This window comes from Scyliorhinus torazame, chromosome 6 (genome assembly GCF_047496885.1).
Source record: "Scyliorhinus torazame isolate Kashiwa2021f chromosome 6, sScyTor2.1, whole genome shotgun sequence".
Taxonomy (NCBI): domain Eukaryota; kingdom Metazoa; phylum Chordata; class Chondrichthyes; order Carcharhiniformes; family Scyliorhinidae; genus Scyliorhinus; species Scyliorhinus torazame.
In genome coordinates, this window is record NC_092712.1 from 13,541,145 (window position 1) to 13,568,739 (window position 27,595).

A 27,595-nucleotide genomic window follows, 5' to 3' on the forward strand; every position below is an offset into this window, starting at 1 on the left:
CCTGTGCAAATACCTCACACACACACTCCCTCTGCAAACACCTCACACACACACACTCTGTGCAAACACCTCACACACATACTCCCTGTGCAAACACCTCACACACACACTCCATGTGCAAACATCTCACACACCCACTTCCTGTGCAAACAACTCACACACACACACTCCCTGTGCAAACATCACACACACACTCACTGTGCAAACACCTCACACACACACTCCCTGTGCAAACATCTCGCACACACACTCCCTGTGCGAACACCTCACACACACACTCCCTGTGCAAATACCTCACACACACACTCCCTCTGCAAAAACCTCACACACACTCCCTGTGCAAACACCTCACACACACACTCCCTGTGCAAATACCTCACACACACACACTCCCTGTGCAAACACCTCATACACACTCCCCCTGTGCAAACACCTCACACACACACACTCACTGTGTAAACACCTCACACACACTCCCTGTGCAAACACCTCACACACACACACTCCCTGTGCAAACACCTCACACACACACTCCCTGTGCAAACATCTCACACACACACACTGTGTGCAAACATCTCACACACACTCGCTGTGCAAACATCTCGCACAAACACTCCCTGTGCAAACATCTCGCACACACACTCCCTGTGCAAACACCTCACACACACTCCCTGTCAAACACCTCACACACACTCCTTGTGCAAACATCTCGCACACACACTCCCTGTGCAAACATCTCGCACACACACTCCCTGTGCAAATACCTCACACACACTCCCTGTGCAAACATCTCACACACACACTCGCTGTGCAAACACCTCACACACACACTCCCTGTGCAAACATCACACACACACACTCACTGTGCAAACATCTCGCACACAGACTCCCTGTGCAAGCACCTCACACACACACTCCCTGTGCAAACATCTCACACACACTCCCTGTGCAAACATCTCACACACACACTCCCTGTGCGAACACCTCACACACACACTCCCTGTGCAAACATCTCACACACACACTCCCTGTGCAAACACCTCACACACACACACTCCCTGTGCAAACATCACACACACACTCCCTGTGCAAACACCTCACACACACACTCCCTGTGCAAACACCTCACACACAGACTCCCTGTGCAAACATCTCACACACACACTCCCTGTGCAAACACCTCACACACACACTCCCTCTGCCAACATCACACACACACACTCCCTGTGCAAATACCTCACACACACACTCCCTCTGCAAACACCTCACACACACTCCCTGTGCAAACACCTCACACACACACTCCCTGTGCAAATACCTCACACACACACACTCCCTGTGCAAACACCTCATACACACTCCCCCTGTGCAAACACCTCACACACACACACTCACTGTGTAAACACCTCACACACACTCCCTGTGCAAACACCTCACACACACACACTCCCTGTGCAAACACCTCACACACACACTCCCTGTGCAAACACCTCACACACACACTCCCTGTGCAAACATCACACACACACACTCACTGTGCAAATATCTCGCACACAGACTCCCTGTGCAAGCACCTCACACACACACTCCCTGTGCAAACATCTCACACACACTCCCTGTGCAAACATCTCACACACACACTCCCTGTGCGAACACCTCACACACACACTCCCTGTGCAAACACCTCACACACACACACTCACTGTGTAAACACCTCACACACACTCCCTGTGCAAACACCTCACACACACACACTCCCTGTGCAAACATCTCACACACACACTCCCTGTGCAAACATCTCACACACACACACTGTGTGCAAACACCTCACACACACTCGCTGTGCAAACATCTCGCACAGACATTCCCTGTGCAAACATCTCGCACACACACTCCCTGTGCAAACACCTCACACGCACTCCCTGTGCAAACACCTCACACACACTCCTTGTGCAAACATCTCACACACACACTCCCTGTGCAAACATCTCGCACACACACTCCCTGTGCAAATACCTCACACACACTCCCTGTGCAAACACCTCACACACACACTCCCTGTGCAAACACCTCACACACACACTCCCTGTGCAAACATCACACACACACACTCACTGTGCAAACATCTCGCACACACACTCCCTGTGCAAGCACCTCACACACACACTCCCTGTGCAAACATCTCACACACACTCCCTGTGCAAACATCTCACACACACACTCCCTGTGCGAACACCTCACACACACACTCCCTGTGCAAACATCTCACACACACACTCCCTGTGCAAACACCTCACACACACACTCCCTCTGCCAACATCACACACACACTCCCTGTGCAAATACCTCACACACACACTCCCTGTGCAAACACCTCACACACACACTCCCTGTGCAAACACCTCACACACACTCCCTGTGCAAACACCTCACACACACGCTCCCTGTGCAAACACCTCACACACACACTCCCTGTGCAAACATCTCACACACACTCCCTGTGCAAACATCTCACACACACACTCCCTCTGCAAACATCTCGCACAGACACTCCCTGTGCCAACATCACACACACACACACCCTGTGCAAATACCTCACACACAAACTCCCTCTGCAAACACCTCACACACACTCCCTGTGCAAACACCTCACACACACACTCCCTGTGCAAATACCTCACACACACACTCCCTGTGCAAACACCTCATACACACACCCCCTGTGCAAACACCTCACACACACACACTCACTGTGTAAACACCTCACACACACTCCCTGTGCAAACACCTCACACACACACTCCCTGTGCAAACATCTCACACACACACACTGTGTGCAAACACCTCACACACACTCGCTGTGCAAACATCTCGCACAGACACTCCCTGTGCAAACATCTCGCACACACTCCCTGTGCAAACATCTCACACACACACTCCCTGTGCAAACATCTCGCACACACTCCTTGTGCAAACATCTCGCACACACACTCCCTGTGCAAACATCTCGCACACACACTCCCTGTGCAAATACCTCACACACACTCCTTGTGCAAACACCTCACACACACACTCCCTGTGCAAACACCTCACACACACACTCCCTGTGCAAACACCACACACACACACACTCCCTGTGCAAATACCTCACACACACACTCCCTCTGCAAACACCTCACACACACTCCCTGTGCAAACACCACACATGCACTCACTCCCTGTGCAAATACCTCACACACACTATCTGTGTAAAGACCTCACACACTCCCTGTGCAAACACCTTACACACACACACTCCCTGTGCAAACACCTCATACACACACCCCCTGTGCAAACACCTCACACACACACACTCGCTGTGCAAACATTTCACACACACACACTCCCTGTGCAAACATCTCACACACACACACTCCCTGTGCAAACATATCACACACACACTCCCTGTGCAAACACCTCACACACACTCCCCGTGCAAACACCTCATACACACACTCCCTATGCAAATACCTCACACACACTCCCTGTGCAAACACCTCACACATACACTCCCTGTGCAAACACCTCACACACACACACACTCCCTGTGCAAACACCTCACACACACACTCCCTGTGCAAACAACTCACACATACACTCCCTGTGCAAACATCACACACAAACTCCCTGTGCAAACATCTCACACACACACTCCCTGAGCAAAAACCTCGCACACACACTCCGTCTGCCAACATCACACACGCACACACTCCCTGTGCAAATACCTCACACACACACTCCCTCTGCAAACACCTCACACACACACACTCTGTGCAAACACCTCACACACATACTCCCTGTGCAAACACCTCACACACACACTCCATGTGCAAACATCTCACACACCCACTTCCTGTGCAAACAACTCACACACACACACTCCCTGTGCAAACATCACACACACACTCACTGTGCAAACACCTCACACACACACTCCCTGTGCAAACATCTCGCACACACACTCCCTGTGCGAACACCTCACACACACACTCCCTGTGCAAACATCTCACACACACACTCCCTGTGCAAACACCTCACACACACACTCCCTCTGCCGACATCACACACACACACTCCCTGTGCAAATACCTCACACACACACTCCCTCTGCAAACACCTCACACACACTCCCTGAGCAAACACCTCACACACACACTCCCTGTGCAAACATCTCACACACACACTCCCTGTGCAAACATCTCACACACACTCCCTGTGCAAACATCTCACACACACACTCCCTGTGCAAACATCTCGCACACACACTCCCTGTGCCTACATCACACACACACACTCCCTGTGCAAATACCTCACACACACACTCCCTCTGCAAACACCTCACACACACTCCCTGTGCAAACACCTCACACACACACTCCCTGTGCAAATACCTCACACACACACACTCCCTGTGCAAACACCTCATACACACTCCCCCTGTGCAAACACCTCACACACACACACTCACTGTGTAAACACCTCACACACACTCCCTGTGCAAACACCTCACACACACACACTCCCTGTGCAAACACCTCACACACACACTCCCTGTGCAAACATCTCACACACACACACTGTGTGCAAACACCTCACACACACTCGCTGTGCAAACATCTCGCACAAACACTCCCTGTGCAAACATCTCGCACACACACTCCCTGTGCAAACACCTCACACACACTCCCTGTGCAAACACCTCACACACACTCCTTGTGCAAACATCTCGCACACACACTCCCTGTGCAAACATCTCGCATACACACTCCCTGTGCAAATACCTCACACACACTCCCTGTGCAAACACCTCACACACACACTCCCTGTGCAAACACCTCACACACACACTCCCTGTGCAAACATCACACACACACACTCACTGTGCAAACATCTCGCACACAGACTCCCTGTGCAAGCACCTCACACACACACTCCCTGTGCAAACATCTCACACACACTCCCTGTGCAAACATCTCACACACACACTCCCTGTGCGAACACCTCACACACACACTCCCTGTGCAAACACCTCACACACACACTCCCTGTGCAAACACCTCACACACACACTCCCTCTGCCAACATCACACACACACACTCCCTGTGCAAATACCTCGCACACACACTCCCTGTGCAAACACCTCACACACACACTCCCTGTGCAAACACCTCACACACACTCCCTGTGCAAACACCTCACACACACACTCCCTGTGCAAACACCTCACACACACACTCTCTGTGCAAACATCTCACACACACTCCCTGTGCAACCATCTCACACACACACACTCCCTCTACAAACATCTCGGACACACACTCCCTGTGCCAACATCACACACACACACTCCCTGTGCAAATACCTCACACACACACTCCCTCTGCAAACACCTCACACACACTCCCTGTGCAAACACCTCACACACACTCCCTGTGCAAATACCTCACACACACACACTCCCTGTGCAAACACCTCACACACACACTCCCTGTGCAAACATCTCACACACACACACTGTGTGCAAACACCTCACACACACTCGCTGTGCAAACATCTCGCACAAACACTCCCTGTGCAAACATCTCGCACACACACTCCCTGTGCAAACACCTCACACACACTCCCTGTGCAAACACCTCACACACACTCCTTGTGCAAACATCTCGCACACACACTCCCTGTGCAAACATCTCGCACACACACTCCCTGTGCAAATACCTCACACACACTCCCTGTGCAAACACCTCACACACACACTCCCTGTGCAAACACCTCACACACACACTCCCTGTGCAAACATCACACACACACACTCACTGTGCAAACATCTCGCACACAGACTCCCTGTGCAAGCACCTCACACACACACTCCCTGTGCAAACATCTCACACACACTCCCTGTGCAAACATCTCACACACACACTCCCTGTGCGAACACCTCACACACACACTCCCTGTTCAAACACCTCACACACACACTCCCTGTGCAAACACCTCACACACACACTCCCTCTGCCAACATCACACACACACACTCCCTGTGCAAATACGTCACACACACACTCCCTGTGCAAACACCTCACACACACACTCCCTGTGCAAACACCTCACACACACTCCCTGTGCAAACACCTCACACACACACTCCCTGTGCAAACACCTCACACACACACTCTCTGTGCAAACATCTCACACACACTCCCTGTGCAACCATCTCACACACACACACTCCCTCTACAAACATCTCGGACACACACTCCCTGTGCCAACATCACACACACACACTCCCTGTGCAAATACCTCACACACACACTCCCTCTGCAAACACCTCACACACACTCCCTGTGCAAACACCTCACACACACTCCCTGTGCAAATACCTCACACACACACACTCCCTGTGCAAACACCTCACACACACACTCCCTGTGCAAACATCTCACACACACACACTGTGTGCAAACACCTCACACACACTCGCTGTGCAAACATCTCGCACAAACACTCCCTGTGCAAACATCTCGCACACACACTCCCTGTGCAAACACCTCACACACACTCCCTGTGCAAACACCTCACACACACTCCTTGTGCAAACATCTCGCACACACACTCCCTGTGCAAACATCTCGCACACACACTCCCTGTGCAAATACCTCACACACACTCCCTGTGCAAACACCTCTCACACACACTCCCTGTGCAAACACCTCACACACACACTCCCTGTGCAAACATCACACACACACACTCACTGTGCAAACATCTCGCACACAGACTCCCTGTGCAAGCACCTCACACACACACTCCCTGTGCAAACATCTCACACACACTCCCTGTGCAAACATCTCACACACACACTCCCTGTGCGAACACCTCACACACACACTCCCTGTGCAAACATCTCACACACACACTCCCTGTGCAAACACCTCACACACACACTCCCTCTGCCAACATCACACACACACACTCCCTGTGCAAATACCTCACACACACACTCCCTGTGCAAACACCTCACACACACACTCCCTGTGCAAACACCTCACACACACTCCCTGTGCAAACACCTCACACACACACTCCCTGTGCAAACACCTCACACACACACTCTCTGTGCAAACATCTCACACACACTCCCTGTGCAACCATCTCACACACACACACTCCCTCTACAAACATCTCGGACACACACTCCCTGTGCCAACATCACACACACACACTCCCTGTGCAAATACCTCACACACACACTCCCTCTGCAAACACCTCACACACACTCCCTGTGCAAACACCTCACACACACTCCCTGTGCAAATACCTCACACACACACTCCCTGTGCAAACACCTCATACACACCCCCCCTGTGCAAACACCTCACACACACACACTCACTGTGTAAACACCTCACACACACTCCCTGTGCAAACACCTCACACACACACACTCCCTGTGCAAACACCTCACACACACACTCCCTGTGCAAACATATCACACACACACTCCCTGTGCAAACACCTCACACACACTCCCCGTGCAAACACCTCATACACACACTCCCTATGCAAATACCTCACACACACTCCCTATGCAAACACCTCACACATACACTCCCTGTGCAAACACCTCACACACACACACACTCCCTGTGCAAACACCTCACACACACACTCCCTGTGCAAACAACTCACACACACACTCCCTGTGCAAACATCACACACAAACTCCCTGTGCAAACATCTCACACACACACTCCCTGAGCAAAAACCTCGCACACACACTCCCTCTGCCAACATCACACACGCACACACTCCCTGTGCAAATACCTCACACACACACTCCCTGTGCAAACACCTCACACACACACTCCCTGTGCAAACACCTCACACACACTCCCTGTGCAAACACCTCACACACACGCTCCCTGTGCAAACACCTCACACACACACTCCCTGTGCAAACATCTCACACACACTCCCTGTGCAAACATCTCACACACACACTCCCTCTGCAAACATCTCGCACAGACACTCCCTGTGCCAACATCACACACACACACTCCCTGTGCAAATACCTCACACCCACACTCCCTCTGCAAACACCTCACACACACTCCCTGTGCAAACACCTCACACACACACTCCCTGTGCAAATACCTCACACACACACTCCCTGTGCAAACACCTCATACACACACACCCTGTGCAAACACCTCACACACACACACTCACTGTGTAAACACCTCACACACACTCCCTGTGCAAACACCTCACACACACACTCCCTGTGCAAACATCTCACACACACACACTGTGTGCAAACACCTCACACACACTCGCTGTGCAAACATCTCGCACAGACACTCCCTGTGCAAACATCTCGCACACACTCCCTGTGCAAACATCTCACACACACACTCCCTGTGCAAACATCTCGCACACACTCCTTGTGCAAACATCTCGCACACACACTCCCTGTGCAAACATCTCACACACACACTCCCTGTGCAAATACCTCACACACACTCCTTGTGCAAACACCTCACACACACACTCCCTGTGCAAACACCTCACACACACACTCCCTGTGCAAACACCACACACACACACACTCCCTGTGCAAATACCTCACACACACACTCCCTCTGCAAACACCTCACACACACTCCCTGTGCAAACACCACACATGCACTCACTCCCTGTGCAAATACCTCACACACATTATCTGTGTAAACACCTCACACACTCCCTGTGCAAACACCTCACACACACACACTCCCTGTGCAAACATTTCACACACACACACTCCCTGTGCAAACATCTCACACACACACACTCCCTGTGCAAACATATCACACACACACTCCCTGTGCAAACACCTCACACACACTCCCTGTGCAAACACCTCATACACACACTCCCTATGCAAATACCTCACACACACTCCCTGTGCAAACACCTCACACATACACTCCCTGTGCAAACACCTCACACACACACACACTCCCTGTGCAAACACCTCACACACACACACACTCCCTGTGCAAACACCTCACACACACACTCCCTGTGCAAACAACTCAAACACACACTCCCTGTGCAAACATCACACACAAACTCCCTGTGCAAACATCTCACACACACACTCCCTGAGCAAAAACCTCGCACACACACTCCCTCTGCCAACATCACACACGCACACACTCCCTGTGCAAATACCTCACACACACACACTCCCTCTGCAAACACCTCACACACACACACTCTGTGCAAACACCTCACACACATACTCCCTGTGCAAACACCTCACACACACACTCCATGTGCAAACATCTCACACACCCACTTCCTGTGCAAACAACTCACACACACACACTCCCTGTGCAAACATCACACACACACTCACTGTGCAAACACCTCACACACACACTCCCTGTGCAAACACCTCGCACACACACTCCCTGTGCGAACACCTCACACACACACTCCCTGTGCAAACATCTCACACACACACTCCCTGTGCAAACACCTCACACACACACTCCCTCTGCCAACATCACACACACACACTCCCTGTGCAAATACCTCACACACACACTCCCTCTGCAAACACCTCACACACACTCCCTGTGCAAACACCTCACACACACACTCCCTGTGCAAACACCTCACACACACATTCCCTGTGCAAACATCTCACACACACTCCCTGTGCAAACATCTCACACACACACTCCCTGTGCAAACATCTCGCACACACACTCCCTGTGCCTACATCACACACACACACTCCCTGTGCAAATACCTCACACACACACTCCCTCTGCAAACACCTCACACACACTCCCTGTGCAAATACCTCACACACACACTCCCTGTGCAAATACCTCACACACACACACTCCCTGTGCAAACACCTCATACACACTCCCCCTGTGCAAACACCTCACACACACACTCACTGTGTAAACACCTCACACACACTCCCTGTGCAAACACCTCACACACACACACTCCCTGTGCAAACACCTCACACACACACTCCCTGTGCAAACATCTCACACACACACACTGTGTGCAAACACCTCACACACACTCGCTGTGCAAACATCTCGCACAAACACTCCCTGTGCAAACATCTCGCACACACACTCCCTGTGCAAACACCTCACACACACTCCCTGTGCAAACACCTCACACACACTCCTTGTGCAAACATCTCGCACACACACTCCCTGCGCAAACATCTCGCACACACACTCCCTGTGCAAATACCTCACACACACTCCCTGTGCAAACACCTCACACACACACTCCCTGTGCAAACACCTCACACACACACTCCCTGTGCAAACATCACACACACACACTCACTGTGCAAACATCTCGCACACACACTCCCTGTGCAAATACCTCACACACACACTCCCTGTGCAAACACCTCACACACACTCCCTGTGCAAACACCTCACACACACACTCCCTGTGCAAACACCTCACACACACACTCTCTGTGCAAACATCTCACACACACTCCCTGTGCAACCATCTCACACACACACACTCCCTCTACAAACATCTCGGACACACACTCCCTGTGCCAACATCACACACACACACTCCCTGTGCAAATACCTCACACACACACTCCCTCTGCAAACCCCTCACATACACTCCCTGTGCAAACACCTCACACACACTCCCTGTGCAAATACCTCACACACACACTCCCTGTGCAAACACCTCATACACACCCCCCCTGTGCAAACACCTCACACACACACACTCACTGTGTAAACACCTCACACACACTCCCTGTGCAAACACCTCACACACACACACTCCCTGTGCAAACACCTCACACACACACTCCCTGTGCAAACATATCACACACACACTCCCTGTGCAAACACCTCACACACACTCCCCGTGCAAACACCTCATACACACACTCCCTATGCAAATACCTCACACACACTCCCTGTGCAAACACCTCACACATACACTCCCTGTGCAAACACCTCACACACACACACACTCCCTGTGCAAACACCTCACACACACACTCCCTGTGCAAACAACTCACACACACACTCCCTGTGCAAACATCACACACAAACCCCCTGTGCAAACATCTCACACACACACTCCCTGAGCAAAAACCTCGCACACACACTCCCTCTGCCAACATCACACACGCACACACTCCCTGTGCAAATACCTCACACACACACTCCCTGTGCAAACTCCTCACACACACACTCCCTGTGCAAACACCTCACACACACTCCCTGTGCAAACACCTCACACACACGCTCCCTGTGCAAACACCTCACACACACACTCCCTGTGCAAACATCTCACACACACTCCCTGTGCAAACATCTCACACACACACTCCCTCTGCAAACATCTCGCACAGACACTCCCTGTGCCAACATCACACACACACACTCCCTGTGAAAATACCTCACACACACACTCCCTCTGCAAACACCTCACACACACTCCCTGTGCAAACACCTCACACACACACTCCCTGTGCAAATACCTCACACACACACTCCCTGTGCAAACACCTCATACACACACCCCCTGTGCAAACACCTCACACACACACACTCACTGTGTAAACACCTCACACACACTCCCTGTGCAAACACCTCACACACACACTCCCTGTGCAAACATCTCACACACACACACTGTGTGCAAACACCTCACACACACTCGCTGTGCAAACATCTCGCACAGACACTCCCTGTGCAAACATCTCGCACACACTCCCTGTGCAAACATCTCACACACACACTCCCTGTGCAAACATCTCGCACACACTCCTTGTGCAAACATCTCGCACACACACTCCCTGTGCAAACATCTCGCACACACACTCCCGGTGCAAATACCTCACACACACTCCTTGTGCAAACACCTCACACACACACTCCCTGTGCAAACACCTCACACACACACTCCCTGTGCAAACACCACACACACACACACTCCCTGTGCAAATACCTCACACACACACTCCCTGTGCGAACACCTCACACACACACTCCCTGTGCAAACATCTCACACACACACTCCCTCTGCCAACATCACACACACACACTCCCTGTGCAAATACCTCACACACACACTCCCTGTGCAAACACCTCACACACACACTCCCTGTGCAAACACCTCACACACACTCCCTGTGCAAACACCTCACACACACACTCCCTGTGCAAACACCTCACACACACACTCTCTGTGCAAACATCTCACACACACTCCCTGTGCAACCATCTCACACACACACACTCCCTCTACAAACATCTCGGACACACACTCCCTGTGCCAACATCACACACACACACTCCCTGTGCAAATACCTCACACACACACTCCCTCTGCAAACACCTCACACACACTCCCTGTACAAACACCTCACACACACTCCCTGTGCAAATACCTCACACACACACACTCCCTGTGCAAACACCTCACACACACACTCCCTGTGCAAACATCTCACACACACACACTGTGTGCAAACACCTCACACACACTCGCTGTGCAAACATCTCGCACAAACACTCCCTGTGCAAACATCTCGCACACACACTCCCTGCGCAAACATCTCGCACACACACTCCCTGTGCAAATACCTCACACACACTCCCTGTGCAAACACCTCACACACACACTCCCTGTGCAAACACCTCACACACACACTCCCTGTGCAAACATCACACACACACACTCACTGTGCAAACATCTCGCACACACACTCCCTGTGCAAATACCTCACACACACACTCCCTGTGCAAACACCTCACACACACTCCCTGTGCAAACACCTCACACACACACTCTCTGTGTAAACATCTCACACACACTCCCTGTGCAACCATCTCACACACACACACTCCCTCTACAAACATCTCGGACACACACTCCCTGTGCCAACATCACACACACACACTCCCTGTGCAAATACCTCACACACACACTCCCTCTGCAAACCCCTCACATACACTCCCTGTGCAAACACCTCACACACACTCCCTGTGCAAATACCTCACACACACACTCCCTGTGCAAACACCTCATACACACCCCCCCTGTGCAAACACCTCACACACACACACTCACTGTGTAAACACCTCACACACACTCCCTGTGCAAACACCTCACACACACACACTCCCTGTGCAAACACCTCACACACACACTCCCTGTGCAAACATATCACACACACACTCCCTGTGCAAACACCTCACACACACTCCCCGTGCAAACACCTCATACACACACTCCCTATGCAAATACCTCACACACACTCCCTGTGCAAACACCTCACACATACACTCCCTGTGCAAACACCTCACACACACACACACTCCCTGTGCAAACACCTCACACACACACTCCCTGTGCAAACAACTCACACACACACTCCCTGTGCAAACATCACACACAAACCCCCTGTGCAAACATCTCACACACACACTCCCTGAGCAAAAACCTCGCACACACACTCCCTCTGCCAACATCACACACGCACACACTCCCTGTGCAAATACCTCACACACACACTCCCTGTGCAAACACCTCACACACACACTCCCTGTGCAAACACCTCACACACACTCCCTGTGCAAACACCTCACACACACGCTCCCTGTGCAAACACCTCACACACACACTCCCTGTGCAAACATCTCACACACACTCCCTGTGCAAACATCTCACACACACACTCCCTCTGCAAACATCTCGCACAGACACTCCCTGTGCCAACATCACACACACACACTCCCTGTGAAAATACCTCACACACACACTCCCTCTGCAAACACCTCACACACACACTCCCTGTGCAAACACCTCACACACACACACTCACTGTGTAAACACCTCACACACACTCCCTGTGCAAACACCTCACACACACACTCCCTGCGCAAACATCTCACACACACACACTGTGTGCAAACACCTCACACACACTCGCTGTGCAAACATCTCGCACAGACACTCCCTGTGCAAACATCTCGCACACACTCCCTGTGCAAACATCTCACACACACACTCCCTGTGCAAACATCTCGCACACACTCCTTGTGCAAACATCTCGCACACACACTCCCTGTGCAAACATCTCGCACACACACTCCCGGTGCAAATACCTCACACACACTCCTTGTGCAAACACCTCACACACACACTCCCTGTGCAAACACCTCACACACACACTCCCTGTGCAAACACCACACACACACACACTCCCTGTGCAAATACCTCACACACACACTCCCTGTGCGAACACCTCACACACACACTCCCTGTGCAAACATCTCACACACACACTCCCTGTGCAAACACCTCACACACACACTCCCTCTGCCAACATCACACACACACACTCCCTGTGCAAATACCTCACACACACACTCCCTGTGCAAACACCTCACACGCACACTCCCTGTGCAAACACCTCACACACACTCCCTGTGCAAACACCTCACACACACACTCCCTGTGCAAACACCTCACACACACACTCTCTGTGCAAACATCTCACACACACTCCCTGTGCAACCATCTCACACACACACACTCCCTCTACAAACATCTCGGACACACACTCCCTGTGCCAACATCACACACACACACTCCCTGTGCAAATACCTCACACACACACTCCCTCTGCAAACACCTCACACACACTCCCTGTGCAAACACCTCACACACACTCCCTGTGCAAATACATCACACACACACACTCCCTGTGCAAACACCTCACACACACACTCCCTGTGCAAACATCTCACACACACACACTGTGTGCAAACACCTCACACACACTCGCTGTGCAAACATCTCGCACAAACACTCCCTGTGCAAACATCTCGCACACACACTCCCTGTGCAAACACCTCACACACACTCCCTGTGCAAACACCTCACACACACTCCTTGTGCAAACATCTCGCACACACACTCCCTGTGCAAACATCTCGCACACACACTCCCTGTGCAAATACCTCACACACACTCCCTGTGTAAACACCTCTCACACACACTCCCTGTGCAAACACCTCACACACACACTCCCTGTGCAAACATCACACACACACACTCACTGTGCAAACATCTCGCACACAGACTCCCTGTGCAAGCACCTCACACACACACTCCCTGTGCAAACATCTCACACACACTCCCTGTGCAAACATCTCACACACACACTCCCTGTGCGAACACCTCACACACACACTCCCTGTGCAAACATCTCACACACACACTCCCTGTGCAAACACCTCATACACACAGTCCCTCTGCCAACATCACACACACACACTCCCTGTGCAAATACCTCACACACACACTCCCTGTGCAAACACCTCACACACACACTCCCTGTGCAAACACCTCACACACACTCCCTGTGCAAACACCTCACACACACACTCCCTGTGCAAACACCACACACACACACTCTCTGTGCAAACATCTCACACACACTCCCTGTGCAACCATCTCACACACACACACTCCCTCTACAAACATCTCGGACACACACTCCCTGTGCCAACATCACACACACACACTCCCTGTGCAAATACCTCACACACACACTCCCTCTGCAAACACCTCACACACACTCCCTGTGCAAACACCTCACACACACTCCCTGTGCAAATACCTCACACACACACTCCCTGTGCAAACACCTCATACACACCCCCCCTGTGCAAACACCTCACACACACACACTCACTGTGTAAACACCTCACACACACTCCCTGTGCAAACACCTCACACACACACACTCCCTGTGCAAACACCTCACACACACACTCCCTGTGCAAACATATCACACACACACTCCCTGTGCAAACACCTCACACACACTCAACAAAGAACAAAGAACAAAGAAATGTACAGCACAGGAACAGGCCCTTCGGCCCTCCAAGCCCGTGCCGACCATACTGCCCGACTAAACTACAATCTTCTACACTTCCTGGGTCCGTATCCTTCTATTCCCATCCTATTCATATATTTGTCAAGATGCCCCTTAAATGTCCCTATCGTCCCTGCCTCCACTACCTCCTCCGGTAGTGAGTTCCAGGCACCCACTACCCTCTGCGTAAAAAACTTGCCTCGTACATCTACTCTAAACTTTGCCCCTCTCACCTTAAACCTATGCCCCCTAGTAATTGACCCCTCTACCCTGGGGAAAAGCCTCTGACTATCCACTCTGTCAATGCCCCTCATAATTTTGTATACCTCTATCAGGTCGCCCCTCAACCTCCTTCGTTCCAGTGAGAACAAACCGAGTTTATTCAACCGCTCCTCATAGCTTATGCCCTCCATACCAGGCAACATTCTGGTAAATCTCTTCTGCACCCTCTCTAAAGCCTCCACATCCTTCTGGTAGTGTGGCGACCAGAATTGAACACTATACTCCAAGTGTGGCCTAACTAAGGTTCTATACAGCTGCAACATGACTTGCCAATTCTTATACTCAATGCCCCGGCCAATGAAGGCAAGCATGCCGTATGCCTTCTTGACTACCTTCTCCACCTGTGTAGCCCCTTTCAGTGATCTGTGGACCTGTACTCCTAGATCTCTTTGACTTTCAATACTCTTGAGGGTTCTACCATTCACTGTATATTCCCTACCTGCATTAGCCCTTCCAAAATGCATTACCTCACATTTGTCCAGGTTAAACTCCATCTGCCATCTCTCCGCCCAAGTCTCCAGACAATCTAAATCCTGCTGTATCCTCAGACAGTCCTCATCGCTATCCGCAATTCCACCAACCTTTGTGTCGTCTGCAAACTTACTAATCAGACCAGTTACATTTTCCTCCAAATCATTTATATATACTACAAAGAGCAAAGGTCCCAGCACTGATCCCTGTGGAACACCACTGGTCACAGCCCTCCAATTAGAAAAGCATCCCTCCATTGCTACCCTCTGCCTTCTATGGCCTAGCCAGTTCTGTATCCACCTTGCCAGTTCACCCCTGATCCCGTGTGACTTCACCTTTTGTACTAGTCTACCATGAGGGACCTTGTCAAAGGCCTTACTGAAGTCCATATAGACAACATCTACTGCCCTACCTGCATCAATCATCTTAGTGACCTCCTCGAAAAACTCTATCAAGTTAGTGAGACACGACCTCCCCTTCACAAAACCGTGCTGCCTCTCACTAATACGTCCATTTGCTTCCAAATGGGAGTAGATCCTGTCTCGAAGAATTCTCTCCAGTAATTTCCCTACCACTGAAGTAAGGCTCACCGGCCTGTAGTTCCCGGGATTATCCCTGCCACCCTTCTTAAACAGAGGAACAACATTGGCTATTCTCCAGTCCTCCGGGACATCCCCTGAAGACAGCGAGGATCCAAAGATTTCTGTCAAGGCCTCAGCAATTTCCTCTCCAGCCTCCTTCAGTATTCTGGGGTAGATCCCATCCGGCCCTGGGGACTTATCTACCTTAATATTTTTTAAGACACCCAACACCTCGTCTTTTTGGATCACAATGTGACCCAGGCTATCTACACCCCCTTCTCCAGACTCAACATCTACCAATTCCATCTCTTTGGTGAATACTGATGCAAAGTATTCATTTAGTACCTCGCCCATTTCCTCTGGCTCCACACATAGATTCCCTTGCCTATCCTTCAGTGGGCCAACCCTTTCCCTGGCTACCCTCTTGCTTTTTATGTAAGTGTAAAAAGCCTTGGGATTTTCCTTAACCCTATTTGCCAATGCCTTTTCATGACCCCTTCTAGCCCTCCTGACTCCTTGCTTAAGTTCCTTCCTACTTTCCTTATATGCCACACAGGCTTCGTCTGTTCCCAGCCTTTTAGCCCTGACAAATGCCTCCTTTTTCTTTTTGACGAGGCCTACAATATCACTAGTCATCCAAGGTTCACTCCCCGTGCAAACACCTCATACACACACTCCCTATGCAAATACCTCACACACACTCCCTGTGCAAACACCTCACACATACACTCCCTGTGCAAACACCTCACACACACACACACTCCCTGTGCAAACACCTCACACACACACTCCCTGTGCAAACAACTCACACACACACTCCCTGTGCAAACATCACACACAAACTCCCTGTGCAAACATCTCACACACACACTCCCTCTGCCAACATCACACACGCACACACTCCCTGTGCAAATACCTCACACACACACTCCCTGTGCAAACACCTCACACACACACTCCCTGTGCAAACACCTCACACACACTCCCTGTGCAAACACCTCACACACACGCTCCCTGTGCAAACACCTCACACACACACTCCCTGTGCAAACATCTCACACACACTCCCTGTGCAAACATCTCACACACACACTCCCTCTGCAAACATCTCGCACAGACACTCCCTGTGCCAACATCACACACACACACTCCCTGTGCAAATACCTCACACCCACACTCCCTCTGCAAACACCTCACACACACTCCCTGTGCAAACACCTCACACACACACTCCCTGTGCAAATACCTCACACACACACTCCCTGTGCAAACACCTCATACACACACACCCTGTGCAAACACCTCACACACACACACTCACTGTGTAAACACCTCACACACACTCCCTGTGCAAACACCTCACACACACACTCCCTGTGCAAACATCTCACACACACACACTGTGTGCAAACACCTCACACACACTCGCTGTGCAAACATCTCGCACAGACACTCCCTGTGCAAACATCTCGCACACACTCCCTGTGCAAACATCTCACACACACACTCCCTGTGCAAACATCTCGCACACACTCCTTGTGCAAACATCTCGCACACACACTCCCTGTGCAAACATCTCACACACACACTCCCTGTGCAAATACCTCACACACACTCCTTGTGCAAACACCTCACACACACACTCCCTGTGCAAACACCTCACACACACACTCCCTGTGCAAACACCACATACACACACACTCCCTGTGCAAATACCTCACACACACACTCCCTCTGCAAACACCTCACACACACTCCCTGTGCAAACACCACACATGCACTCACTCCCTGTGCAAATACCTCACACACATTATCTGTGTAAACACCTCACACACTCCCTGTGCAAACACCTCACACACACACACTCCCTGTGCAAACATTTCACACACACACACTCCCTGTGCAAACATCTCACACACACACACTCCCTGTGCAAACATATCACACACACACTCCCTGTGCAAACACCTCACACACACTCCCCGTGCAAACACCTCATACACACACTCCCTATGCAAATACCTCACACACACTCCCTGTGCAAACACCTCACACATACACTCCCTGTGCAAACACCTCACACACACACACACTCCCTGTGCAAACACCTCACACACACACTCCCTGTGCAAACAACTCACACACACACTCCCTGTGCAAACATCACACACAAACTCCCTGTGCAAACATCTCACACACACACTCCCTGAGCAAAAACCTCGCACACACACTCCCTCTGCCAACATCACACACGCACACACTCCCTGTGCAAATACCTCACACACACACACTCCCTCTGCAAACACCTCACACACACACACTCTGTGCAAACACCTCACACACATACTCCCTGTGCAAACACCTCACACACACACTCCATGTGCAAACATCTCACACACCCACTTCCTGTGCAAACAACTCACACACACACACTCCCTGTGCAAACATCACACACACACTCACTGTGCAAACACCTCACACACACACTCCCTGTGCAAACATCTCGCACACACACTCCCTGTGCGAACACCTCACACACACACTCCCTGTGCGAACATCTCACACACACACTCCCTGTGCAAACACCTCACACACACACTCCCTCTGCCAACATCACACACACACACTCCCTGTGCAAATACCTCACACACACACTCCCTCTGCAAACACCTCACACACACTCCCTGTGCAAACACCTCACACACACACTCCCTGTGCAAACACCTCACACATACATTCCCTGTGCAAACATCTCACACACACTCCCTGTGCAAACATCTCACACACACACTCCCTGTGCAAACATCTCGCACACACACTCCCTGTGCCTACATCACACACACACACTCCCTGTGCAAATACCTCACACACACACTCCCTCTGCAAACACCTCACACACACTCCCTGTGCAAATACCTCACACACACACTCCCTGTGCAAATACCTCACACACACACACTCCCTGTGCAAACACCTCATACACACTCCCCCTGTGCAAACACCTCACACACACACTCACTGTGTAAACACCTCACACACACTCCCTGTGCAAACACCTCACACACACACACTCCCTGTGCAAACACCTCACACACACACTCCCTGTGCAAACATCTCACACACACACACTGTGTGCAAACACCTCACACACACTCGCTGTGCAAACATCTCGCACAAACACTCCCTGTGCAAACATCTCGCACACACACTCCCTGTGCAAACACCTCACACACACTCCCTGTGCAAACACCTCACACACACTCCTTGTGCAAACATCTCGCACACACACTCCCTGTGCAAACATCTCGCACACACACTCCCTGTGCAAACACCTCACACACACACTCCCTGTGCAAACACCTCACACACACACTCCCTGTGCAAACATCACACACACACACTCACTGTGCAAACATCTCGCACACACACTCCCTGTGCAAATACCTCACACACACACTCCCTGTGCAAACACCTCACACACACTCCCTGTGCAAACACCTCACACACACACTCCCTGTGCAAACACCTCACACACACACTCTCTGTGCAAACATCTCACACACACTCCCTGTGCAACCATCTAACACACACACACTCCCTCTACAAACATCTCGGACACACACTCCCTGTGCCAACATCACACACACACAGTCCCTGTGCAAATACCTCACACACACACTCCCTCTGCAAACCCCTCACACACACTCCCTGTGCAAACACCTCACACACACTCCCTGTGCAAATACCTCACACACACACTCCCTGTGCAAACACCTCATACACACCCCCCCTGTGCAAACACCTCACACACACACACTCACTGTGTAAACACCTCACACACACTCCCTGTGCAAACACCTCACACACACACACTCCCTGTGCAAACACCTCACACACACACTCCCTGTGCAAACATATCACACACACACTCCCTGTGCAAACACCTCATACACACACTCCCTATGCAAATACCTCACACACACTCCCTGTGCAAACACCTCACACATACACTCCCTGTGCAAACACCTCACACACACACACACTCCCTGTGCAAACACCTCACACACACACTCCCTGTGCAAACAACTCACACACACACTCCCTGTGCAAACATCACACACAAACTCCCTGTGCAAACATCTCACACACACACTCCCTGAGCAAAAACCTCGCACACACACTCCCTCTGCCAACATCACACACGCACACACTCCCTGTGCAAATACCTCACACACACACTCCCTGTGCAAACACCTCACACACACACTCCCTGTGCAAACACCTCACACACACTCCCTGTGCAAACACCTCACACACACGCTCCCTGTGCAAACACCTCACACACACACTCCCTGTGCAAACATCTCACACACACTCCCTGTGCAAACATCTCACACACACACTCCCTCTGCAAACATCTCGCACAGACACTCCCTGTGCCAACATCACACACACACACTCCCTGTGCAAATACCTCACACACACACTCCCTCTGCAAACACCTCACACACACTCCCTGTGCAAACACCTCACACACACACTCCCTGTGCAAATACCTCACACACACACTGCCTGTGCAAACACCTCATACACACACCCCCTGTGCAAACACCTCACACACACACACTCACTGTGTAAACACCTCACACACACTCCCTGTGCAAACACCTCACACACACACTCCCTGTGCAAACATCTCACACACACACACTGTGTGCAAACACCTCACACACACTCGCTGTGCAAACATCTCGCACAGACACTCCCTGTGCAAACATCTCGCACACACTCCCTGTGCAAACATCTCACACACACACTCCCTGTGCAAACATCTCGCACACACTCCTTGTGCAAACATCTCGCACACACACTCCCTGTGCAAACATCTCGCACACACACTCCCTGTGCAAATACCTCACACACACTCCTTGTGCAAACACCTCACACACACACTCCCTGTGCAAACACCTCACACACACACTCCCTGTGCAAACACCACACACACACACTCCCTGTGCAAATACCTCACACACACACTCCCTCTGCAAACACCTCACACACACTCCCTGTGCAAACACCACACATGCACTCACTCCCTGTGCAAATACCTCACACACACTATCTGTGTAAACACCTCACACACTCCCTGTGCAAACACCTCACACACACACACTCCCTGTGCAAACATATCACACACACACTCCCTGTGCAAACACCTCACACACACTCCCCGTGCAAACACCTCATACACACACTCCCTATGCAAATACCTCACACACACTCCCTGTGCAAACACCTCACACATACACTCCCTGTGCAAACACCTCACACACACACACACTCCCTGTGCAAACATCACACACAAACTCCCTGTGCAAACATCTCACACACACACTCCCTGAGCAAAAACCTCGCACACACACTCCCTCTGCCAACATCACACACGCACACACTCCCTGTGCAAATACCTCACACACACACTCCCTCTGCAAACACCTCACACACACACACTCTGTGCAAACACCTCACACACATACTCCCTGTGCAAACACCTCACACACACACTTCATGTGCAAACATCTCACACACCCACTTCCTGTGCAAACAACTCACACACACACACTCCCTGTGCAAACATCACACACACACTCACTGTGCAAACACCTCACACACACACTCCCTGTGCAAACATCTCGCACACACACTCCCTGTGCGAACACCTCACACACACACTCCCTGTGCGAACACCTCACACACACACTCCCTGTGCAAACACCTCACACACACACTCCCTGTGCAAACATCTCACACACACACTCCCTGTGCAAACACCTCACACACACACTCCCTCTGCCAACATCACACACACACACTCCCTGTGCAAATACCTCACACACACACTCCCTCTGCAAACACCTCACACACACTCCCTGTGCAAACACCTCACACACACACTCCCTGTGCAAACACCTCACACACACACTCCCTGTGCAAACATCTCACACACACTCCCTGTGCAAACATCTCACACACACACTCCCTGTGCAAACATCTCGCACACACACTCCCTGTGCCTACATCACACACACACACTCCCTGTGCAAATACCTCACACACACACTCCCTCTGCAAACACCTCACACACACTCCCTGTGCAAACACCTCACACACACACTCCCTGTGCAAATACCTCACACACACACACTCCCTGTGCAAACACCTCATACACACTCCCCCTGTGCAAACACCTCACACACACACACTCACTGTGTAAACACCTCACACACACTCCCTGTGCAAACACCTCACACACACACACACTCCCTGTGCAAACACCTCACACACACACTCCCTGTGCAAACATCTCACACACACACTGTGTGCAAACACCTCACACACACTCGCTGTGCAAACATCTCGCACAAACACTCCCTGTGCAAACATCTCGCACACACACTCCCTGTGCAAAGACCTCACACACACTCCCTGTGCAAACACCTCACACACACTCCTTGTGCAAACATCTCGCACACACACTCCCTGTGCAAACATCTCGCACACACACTCCTTGTGCAAACATCTCGCACACACACTCCCTGTGCAAACACCTCACACACACACTCCCTGTGCAAACACCTCACACACACACTCCCTGTGCAAACATCACACACACACACTCACTGTGCAAACATCTCGCACACAGACTCCCTGTGCAAGCACCTCACACACACACTCCCTGTGCAAACATCTCACACACACTCCCTGTGCAAACATCTCACACACACACTCCCTGTGCGAACACCTCACACACACACTCCCTGTGCAAACATCTCACACACACACTCCCTGTGCAAACACCTCACACACACACTCCCTCTGCCAACATCACACACACACACTCCCTGTGCAAATACCTCACACACACACTCCCTGTGCAAACACCTCACACACACACTCCCTGTGCAAACACCTCACACACACTCCCTGTGCAAACACCTCACACACACACTCCCTGTGCAAACACCTCACACACACACTCTCTGTGCAAACATCTCACACACACTCCCTGTGCAACCATCTCACACACACACACTCCCTCTACAAACATCTCGGACACACACTCCCTGTGCCAACATCACACACACACACTCCCTGTGCAAATACCTCACACACACACTCCCTCTGCAAACCCCTCACACACACTCCCTGTGCAAACACCTCACACACACTCCCTGTGCAAATACCTCACACACACACTCCCTGTGCAAACACCTCATACACACCCCCCCTGTGCAAACACCTCACACACACACACTCACTGTGTAAACACCTCACACACACTCCCTGTGCAAACACCTCACACACACACACTCCCTGTGCAAACACCTCACACACACACTCCCTGTGCAAACATCTCACACACACACACTGTGTGCAAACACCTCACACACACTCGCTGTGCAAACATCTCGCACAGACACTCCCTGTGCAAACATCTCGCACACACACTCCCTGTGCAAACACCTGACACACACTCCCTGTGCAAACACCTCACACACACTCCTTGTGCAAACATCTCGCACACACACTCGCTGTGCAAACATCTCGCACACACACTCCCTGTGCAAATACCTCACACACACTCCCTGTGCAAACACCTCACACACACATTCCCTGTGCAAACACCTCACACACACACTCCCTGTGCAAACATCACACACACACACACTCACTGTGCAAACATCTTGCACACACACTCCCTGTGCAAGCACCTCACACACACACTCCCTGTGCTAACACCTCACACACACGCTGTGCAAGCACCTCACACACACTCTGTGCAAGCACCTCACACACACACTCCCTGTGCAAGCACCTCACACACACACTCCCTGTGCAAACATCTCACACACACACACTCTGTGCAAACACCTCACACACACTCTGTGCAAGCACCTCACACACACTCTGTGCAAGCACCTCACACACACACTCCCTGTGCAAACACCTCACACACACTCTGTGTAAGCACCTCACACACACACTCCCTGTGCAAACATCTCACACACACACACTCTGTGCAAACACCTCACACACACTCCCTGTGCAAACACCTCACACACACACTCCCTGTGCAAACACCTCACACACACTCCCTGTGCAAACACCTCACACACACACACTCCCTGTGCAAACATCTCGCACACACACTCCCTGTGCAAATACGTCACACACACTCCCTGTGCAAACACCTCACACACACACTCCCTGAGCAAACATCTCACACTCCCTGTGCAAGCACCTCACACACACACTCCCTGTGCAAACACCTCACACACACACTCCCTGTGCAAATACCTCACACACACACTCCCTGTGCAAACACCTCACACACACTCCCTGTGCAAACATCACACACACACACTCCCTGTGCAAACAATTACCTCACTTGCACATACACAAAATTACAGAAAGATACAGTGCAAAAAGGCCTTTCAGCCCATTGAGCATGCACCTCTGCTATCACCTCTCTCTCCCACACACTGAAACTGCGTCACTCTTTTCCTGAGACCTGGGGGGGCTGACAGGTCAGGTGCGCGGGTAGGGCGGAACCTGGTCTGCGATGGTGAACGGTCGGAAAACGCACAACAACCTGGTACCACATCATCTCTGTGTTTTCAAACGGTGGCGCAGAGAGTTAGCCCTGCTGCCTCACAGCGCCGAGGTCCCAGGTTCGATCCCGGTGCCTGGTCACTGTCCGTGTGGAGTTTGCACATTCTCCCCGTGTCTGCGTGGGTTTCGCCCCCACAACCCAAAGATGTGCAGGGTAGGCGGATTGGCCGCGCTAAATTGCCCCTTAATTGTAAAAAATGAATTGGGTGCTTTAAATTTATTTTTAAAAAATAATCTCAGTGTTTATAATCAGAAACTCTTACCTGGGATAGCGTCTGCCGTTTCTCGGGAGAGTTCAGGATGATCATAGTAATCAGTGCCAGGTAGGAGTAAGGAGGTTTTGGGTGTCGTTGGTAATTCTTCCTCTTGGTAATTCTCTTCTCCCGGCTGATTCCGGAGTTGTCGGGGCCTGCAGCGTTCCCGTTCTCCCTCGGTCCAGGATCCAGCTCTGATGGGTAGCGACCTGAGGCAATCAAGCCATCCTCGACCCTCTCCAAAGTGTTCATCATAACCTGGTGACTTGCCAGCCAATCTAGCTGCACCCCCCCTCCCCCCCCACCCCCCACGATGCCTGCTCCCCACCCTGAAGGGTTAAAACAAAATATCAACGGTTCAAAAAGAGGGGGAAAGATTGGGAAGTAAGCTGGCTGCTCGCTGCGAGTTCCTTCAGACCACGTGTGTTGGCTTTGGGATTTGGGAGGAAGGTTTTATTTGGTGTGTGGATGTTGGGGGTTGTGATGGAGAATTTAACCTGGTGAGTTTGCCCCCACCTCACCCCCACCCCCCCTCCTAGCCAGGGCTTTTATCTCATTGATTGAGAGGTGGAGCCTGTGGAGATGGATTTGTACAGTAAACAATTCACAGCTTGATGTTAACCTTGATATGTAATCAGATAGAGAGGGAATGCAAGCTGGGGCAGATGTGAGAAGTTCAGAAGTGCCTCCCACAATTGGGTCTTGGTGACAATGCCCCAGGAACTCGTTCCAATGGAATGTTCGTCCCTCATTGTTTTCTCAAAGATACGTCTCATTCACAAACCTGCCCAAATACATTACATGGCCACTCAAAGTGAACATTACATGAGGAAATCAGATTCTTGCAAGTCTGTACGTTACTAGATTTACAATGACAATTAAGATTTGCAGTTGACTGAGACCGTAAGATGTTAGAAGACAAGCAGGCCACTCGGCCCATCGAGTCTGCTCCACCATGCAATGAAATCGTGCCTGATCTGATATAATTCTCAGCTTCACTTTCCTGCTTTATCCCCAGAATCCTTAATTCCCTCACTGGGCAGCATGGTAGCACAGTGGGTAGCACTGTTACTTGACAGCTCCAGGGTCCCAGGTTTGATTCCCGGCTTGGGTCACTGTCTGTGCAGAACATAGAACGTAGAAAATACAGCACAGAACAGGCCCTTCGGCCCACGATGTTGTGCCAAACTTTTGTCCTAGATTAAGAACAAATTAATCTACACCCCATCATTCTACCGTAATCCATGTACCTATCCAATAGCCGCTTGAAGGTCCCTAATGTTTCCGATTCAACTACTTCCACAGGCAGTGCATTCCATGCCCCCACTACTCTCTG

At 51.3% G+C, this 27,595-nt stretch overlaps 1 protein-coding gene across 1 annotated transcript in view; it reads right to left on the bottom strand.

The window, feature by feature from the left end:
* The window catches only part of foxh1 (forkhead box H1), a 156,029-nt gene extending 129,503 nt beyond the window's left edge, over positions 1-26,526 (bottom strand). Inside the window, exon 1 of the mRNA XM_072507942.1 lies at positions 26,269-26,526. Within this exon, the coding sequence (XP_072364043.1) occupies positions 26,269-26,514 (246 nt within the window). The 5' untranslated portion in view covers positions 26,515-26,526. The remainder of the gene's footprint in view (positions 1-26,268) is intronic.
* Positions 26,527-27,595: the final 1,069 nt, after the last annotated feature.